The sequence below is a fragment of the Sinocyclocheilus rhinocerous genome, unplaced genomic scaffold (assembly GCF_001515625.1).
Source record: "Sinocyclocheilus rhinocerous isolate Xijiao unplaced genomic scaffold, SAMN03320098_v1.1 scaffold2216, whole genome shotgun sequence".
Taxonomy (NCBI): Eukaryota; Metazoa; Chordata; class Actinopteri; order Cypriniformes; family Cyprinidae; genus Sinocyclocheilus; species Sinocyclocheilus rhinocerous.
Genome location: NW_015641008.1, coordinates 238,780 through 245,220, shown reverse-complemented (window position 1 = coordinate 245,220; position 6,441 = coordinate 238,780). Strand labels below are relative to the sequence as shown.

The following is a 6,441-nucleotide window of genomic DNA, read 5'->3' as shown; positions in this document are numbered from 1 at the left end:
CAAGCACAGTAATATCATGGTCAGCAAACCACTTGGAAGTGGTTTTGGCACTGTGGGCAGGTGCCAAGTCCTGCTGGAAAAGGAAATCAGCATCTCCATAAAGCTTGTCAGCAGATGGAAGCATAAAGTGCTCCAAAATCTCCTGGTAGACGGCTGAATTGACTTTGGACTTGATAAAACTCAATGGACCAACACCAGCAGACGTCATGGCACCCCAAATCATCACTGACTTCAGAAACTTCAGATTGGACTTCAAGCAGCTTGGATTCTGTGCCTCTCCAGTCTTCCTCCAGACCTTGATTTCCAAATGAAATGCAAAATTTACTTTTATCTGAAAAGAGGACTTTGGACCACTGAGGAACAGTCCAGTTCTTTTTCTCTTTAGCCCAGGTAAGATGCTTCTGACGTTGTTTCTGTTTCAGAAGTGGCTTGGTAGCCCTTTTCCTGAAGACGTCTGAGCGTGGTGACTCCAGCTTCAGTCTGCTCCATGTGAAGCTCTCCCAAGTGTTTTAATCGGCTTTGCTTGACAGTATTCTCAAGCTTGCGGTCATCCCTGTTGCTTGTGCACCTTTTCCTACCCAATTTCTTCCTTCCAGTCAACTTTGCATTTAATATGCTTTGATACAGCACTCTGTGAACAGCCACTCCTGTCAGTAATGACCTTCTGTGACTTACCCTCTTTGTAGAGGGTGTCAGTGATTGTCTTCTGGACCATTGCCAAGTCAGCAGTCTTCCCCATTATTGTGGTTTCAAAGAACAAGAGATACCCGGAATTTATACTGTAGGGATGGTCATTTAATGAAACTCAAATGTAAATATTCTAATATTTTAAGATACTGGATTCTTGACTTTCATGAGATGTAAACTCTAATCATCAAAATTAAAACAAAAAAAACTTTTTTTTACTACTTTACATGTAATAAATATAGAATATATGAAATATTTTTTTGAAATAAATAATATTCTGTAAATAAGTTACAGAAAAAAATGAACTTTTTCTTTATTTTTTTAGATGCACCTATATATATATATATATATATATATATATATAGATAGATAGATAGAGAGAGAGAGAATTGCAGTTTATACCATTTATATGGCCTTGCGATATTAAATGTCCTTTTTTATCCATTTATATGGCCATATTAAGTATCCTTAATATCTTGATTCTACATTAATCTGAGGGCTCAATGTGTAAATATATGAATTATTACAAATTTTCATGGCGTTTAAACCATTCTAAACATTTAAGTGCAGTTCGTAGGGCTGACATTAAATATTTACATACCTTTCCTTGTCATAAAAGTCCATGGCCTTCTTAACTTTGTTGTATGCAGCAACTCTGAAGGGAATAATCTCTAGAGAGGTGAGGCCTGGTGCCATGGTCAGCACTTTTCCACCGTGTGTGGGCTCGTACAGGTCCTTCTTTGTCTCCGGATGGGGCATACCTGCTGGATCTCGTCCTACAATGTAAAAGTTGGCCCCTGCGATCATCCTGGCCCGACAATGCCACTGTACCTATAAGGACATACCAATTTTTTGCGCAATTCAGAATTGGTTCGACTCAATTATTTGTACTAAAAAAGGTTGAAAATGGCTACAGAAACTGTTTTCTGTTTATTAAACTGCCTCTTTTTTTTTTTTTAGAGTAACAAAAGTCTGACCTCTGTAGGCCCAGCATACATCATGGGTGAGGGGAAAATGGCCACAATGGTGTTTTCTGGATCCAGCACTCCTTCATCCAGAACAGCAGCATGCTGTTTCATGCGCCAGTCCAGCGGTACATCATCCTCTTTGGTCCAGCCACCCAGAGGGTGCAGCAGCAGCACAGGCTTTCTGTAGCCTCGCTCCAACAGACGACGCTTAGTGTCCTGCATCAGGAGCGCATGGCCGTTGTGCACAGGATTACGCAACTGGAATGCAAAAATGGCATCTGCAAGGGAAACAGACAATTGGTACTTATAGAAATGAACTTATATAAAAAAAAAGTTTAGGTTTAGGGGTAGTGTTAAATTTGCTACAGCAACATTATAGTGTGTTCCATCATAATAAGAGTATAGTAATTGTCATTTTTTCATGTGAAACTATTACATGTTTCACTTTTACCTGCTCTCATTTCTTTACATTTCTGTCTAAGCTCCCGTGGAGTGAGACGATACTGGTCAAGACCATCATTCCACCTAATTCTCTCAAACACCTCCAGGTCTCCACCGGCCAGCCAATCACCACTCTCCATTACCATCTGTACAAAGCATAAAAAGTGGCATTTCATTGGCTGATTGTATTAGCAAGTATAACATACAACTGTTATAAAAGCAATGGCACAGAGATGTGTCTTCTCACCTTGATGTATGGATGCTGGGGGCATGTTGTCCCCCACTGCCTGGCACATCTCTCTTCTTTACGATGCTCATAAAACTCAGGGTTGCGCATGATTGCCACCTTTTTACCTTTGAACTCCAGGGCAAAAGCTGTGCAACCGTCCAGCCTTTCTTTGTCATCCTTGGATACAGGCAGCACAATGGGAACAGACATGTTGATGACTCCACCTAAACATATAATATTACTAGTTAATAATTACTGTTTTTATTATCAATATTAATAATATTATTTCATGTAAAGTTTGATGTTATTACATTAACTCAGTCTGCTAATTGAATGCATGTCAATTTAAATTATTATTGATTATAATATAACTGATTATTACTGTTATAATTAATTCATATGTAATATTACATCCACTCGTTCAAAAGTTTAGAATTGGTAATCTTTTTTAATGTTTTTGAAAGCAGTCTCTTATGCTCACCAAGGCTGCATTTATTTGATCAAAAATACAGTAATATTGTGAAATAGTATTACAATTTAAAATAACAAATTTAAATATATTATAAAATAAAATTGATAAATAGTGGTAAAGCGGATAAAGCTGGATGGTAAAGCTTCATTTCCAGCAGCCATTACTCCAGTCTTCAGCGTCACATGATCCTTCATAAATCATTCTATGCTGATATGGTGCTTAAGAAACATTTCTTATTATTATCAATGTTGAAAACAGTTGTGCTGCTTAATATTTTTATGATCAGAATTCTTTGATGAATAGAAAGCTCAAAAGAACAGTGTTTATTTGGAATAAAAATATTTTGTAACACTATAAATGTCAATTTAATGCATCCTTATTAAATAAAAGTAGGAATTTCTCTTTGAAAAAAACTTTTGAATGGTAGTCTATGTTATTTCTAAAGCTCAGAGTATACACTATTTACCCAAAAATAGAAAAGCTATAAAACAAATCTGAAAATTTTCATATTTGATAGTACAAACCTAATTTTTCTTAAAATTGTTAAATGTAAAATTACATGGAAACGCTATATAAAAAAATGAAACATTTTTGAGGGTAATGTTTCTGTTAGTGGGCCAACAGTTTAGAAATGTCTTTACCATCAAGCAAAGTTCCAAAGTGCAAGACTTGCAGCAATTCCCTCTCCCTCATGAATCCCTTCAGTGGAGTCGCCCAGCCCTCGGATAGAACCTGTATCCACTGCAAATCCAGCTACAGGACCAGAGAGAAACACACAAACAGAACTTCAGTTTTATTTCATGACAAGACCGACAGTTTGCCACAAAATAACAACAGGAGCGCATGGCCGTTGTACACAGGATAACGCAACTGGAATGCAAAAATGGCATCTGCGGGGAAAAGACGCAATTGCAGAGGGTTTTGTGACACTAGCAAGGACTTATGGGCATGAACTTGTGTAAAAAAAAAATTTTTTTAAAGTTTACGTTTAGGTGTAGTGTTAAATTTGCTACAGCATCATTATAGTGTGTTCCATCATAAGTTTGCCATAAAATAACAACTATGACTTACAACAGTTCATTTCTTTCTAAAGTAGTTCTTTTAGTGGCTGTTGCAGAATTGAATTATGCAGTAGATTTCCATTTGCAAAGACCAGGTTACAGTGAAAAGCTTTCTGTTAACTGAACTGATGAAATGCCTGTGGTGTAACATGCAGGGCGGTTGATTCACACAGCAGGGCATGTGTGTGTTCATGAAGGGTTGCATTACCTCCGTGATGGCTAAAGCGGGGAGTATATTGGCATCACTCAGCACCAGGTCCAGCTTGTTTTCAGGAACAAAGAGCTCATTCACTTCTTCTGTCACACCAGTGGGCACAATATCCTGTGATAACGAATCATCTGGTCAGTGATGTTTCAACATCTCCCAACTGAAAACTGACAGTCTGTGAGCTGGCATAAAGAAAGGGACAATTGGCAAAACACAAGGACCCATTTGATGACCAGAAATGAAAGAATGACCCACCTGTTCCTTCAAGAGATCCACTAGCTGCTGAATGCAGTCATTGACAGTGAGCTCTCCGGTCTTCAACACAAGCTCAGGGGCTTCAGGTTTCTCATAGTCAGAGTCTATTCCCGTAAAACCTACATGATAAAATAAATAAATAAAAGTTTTCTAGATACATTCATGGAAATGACATTATTGGCAAATAGCTGCTCTGCATTCTTAAAGGGATAGTTCACCCAAAAATGAAAATTCTGTCATTAATTACTCACTCTCCTGTCATTCCAAACCCGCAAGACTTTCGTTCATCTTCAGAACACAAATTAAGATATTTTTGATGAAATCCAAGAGCTTTCTGACCCTGCATCGACAGCAATGCAACTGACACATTCAAGGCCCAAAAAGGTAGTAAGGATGTTATTAATCAGTGGTTCAACCGTAATGTTATAAAGCTACAAGAATACTTTTTGTGCCCAAAGAAAACGAAAATAACAACTTTATTTAACAACTTCTCAACAATTTCATTATTTTTGTCTTCTTTGCACACAAAAAGTTCTTATAGCTTCATAGCATTACGGTTGAACCACTGATGTCGCATGGACTATTTTAACAAAGTCCTTACTACCTTTCTGGGCCTTGAATGTATCAGTTGCGTTGCCGTCTATGCAGGGTCAGAAAGCTCTCGGATTTCATCAAAAATATCTTAATTTGTGTTCAGAAGAAGAACAAAGGTCTTACGGGTGAGTAATTAATGACAGAATTTTCATTTTTGGGTGAACTATCCCTTCAAGTCCAAAATAAATCAAGTGTGATCAAATTAAACATGATGGGACATCTATAAGCAATGCATTTATAGATTTATTTCCCCAAAAAACACCTTTAATCTCTCCAGCACGGGCCTTTTTATAAAGCCCTTTGACATCTCTGCTCTCGCACACCTCCAGTGGGGCATTTACAAACACCTCAAAGAACGGCAGACCCGCGATCTCATGGATCTTCCTGGCGTCGTTTCGATCCTGTTGTGAGCACATGTAAAATCATCCTCTTAATCCATCCTGAGTTAGGAATTGTTGGAAAACATCATGTAATATGTGACCCTGGAGCACAAAACCAGTCTTAAGTCGCTGGGGTATATTTGTAGCAATAGCCAAAAATACATTGTATGGGTCAAAATTATTGATTTTCCTTTTATGCCAAAAATCATTAGGATATTAAATAAAAATCATGTTCCATGAAGATATTTTGTAAATTTACTACTGGAAATATATAAAAACATAATTTTTGATTAGTAATATGCATTGCTAAGAACTTCATTTGGACAACTTTAAAGGTGATTTTCTCAATATTTTGATTTTTTTGCATCCTCAGATTCCAGATTTTCAAATAGTTGTACCTCGGCCAAATATTGTCCTATCCTAACAAACCATACATCAATGGAAAGCTTATTTATTCAGCTTTCAGATGATGTATAAATCTCAATTTCGAAAAATGGACCCTTATGACTGGTTTTATGGTCCATAGTCACATATCTCTGATGTCATTAAATATCACCCCACCTTTGTAAATGGAGAAATGAAACTAGTTATGCAAACCAGTCCGGCATCAGCAAACAATCTGGCCACCTCAGCAATACGTCGGATGTTCTCTTCCCTGTCTGTGGCCGTGAAGCCCAAGTTCTTATTTAGGCCATGTCGAATATTGTCACCATCGAGCGAGTAGCAAGGAATGGCATGAGAAACTAGATATTCCTCTACAGCAAATCCAATTGTAGTCTTTCCAGCACCAGACAGCCCTGTAGAAAAAAAGAAACACTGAAGTAAACTGTATGGGAAAAAGATGTGATATTTTATGTAAATGGCAGAGGTGTGACCAAGTCGTTGTTTTGCAAGTCACAAGTAAGTCTCGAGTCTTTGCATTCAATTCTCGAGTCAAGTCCCGAGTCAAGACAGACAAGTCCCAAGTCAAGTCCCGAGTCAAGACAGACAAGTCCCAAGTCAAGTCCCGAGTCAAGACAGACAAGTCCCAAGTCAAGTCCCGAGTCAAGACAGACAAGTCCCAAGTCAAGTCCCGAGTCAAGACAGACAAGTCCCAAGTCAAGTCCCGAGTCAAGACAGACAAGTCCCAAGTCAAGTCCCGAGTCA

At 38.0% G+C, this 6,441-nt stretch overlaps 1 protein-coding gene across 1 annotated transcript in view; it reads right to left on the bottom strand.

Moving 5' to 3' along the window:
• The window catches only part of LOC107753426 (bifunctional 3'-phosphoadenosine 5'-phosphosulfate synthase 2-like), an 11,074-nt gene that overhangs the window by 1,723 nt on the left and 2,910 nt on the right, over positions 1-6,441 (bottom strand). The window contains exons 3-11 of the mRNA XM_016569560.1: positions 5,857-6,092; positions 5,178-5,316; positions 4,322-4,440; positions 4,067-4,180; positions 3,439-3,550; positions 2,344-2,549; positions 2,107-2,242; positions 1,665-1,933; positions 1,289-1,518 (exon numbers count right to left, since the gene is read on the bottom strand). Coding sequence (XP_016425046.1) covers positions 1,289-1,518; positions 1,665-1,933; positions 2,107-2,242; positions 2,344-2,549; positions 3,439-3,550; positions 4,067-4,180; positions 4,322-4,440; positions 5,178-5,316; positions 5,857-6,092 — 1,561 coding nt within the window. The remainder of the gene's footprint in view (positions 1-1,288; positions 1,519-1,664; positions 1,934-2,106; positions 2,243-2,343; positions 2,550-3,438; positions 3,551-4,066; positions 4,181-4,321; positions 4,441-5,177; positions 5,317-5,856; positions 6,093-6,441) is intronic.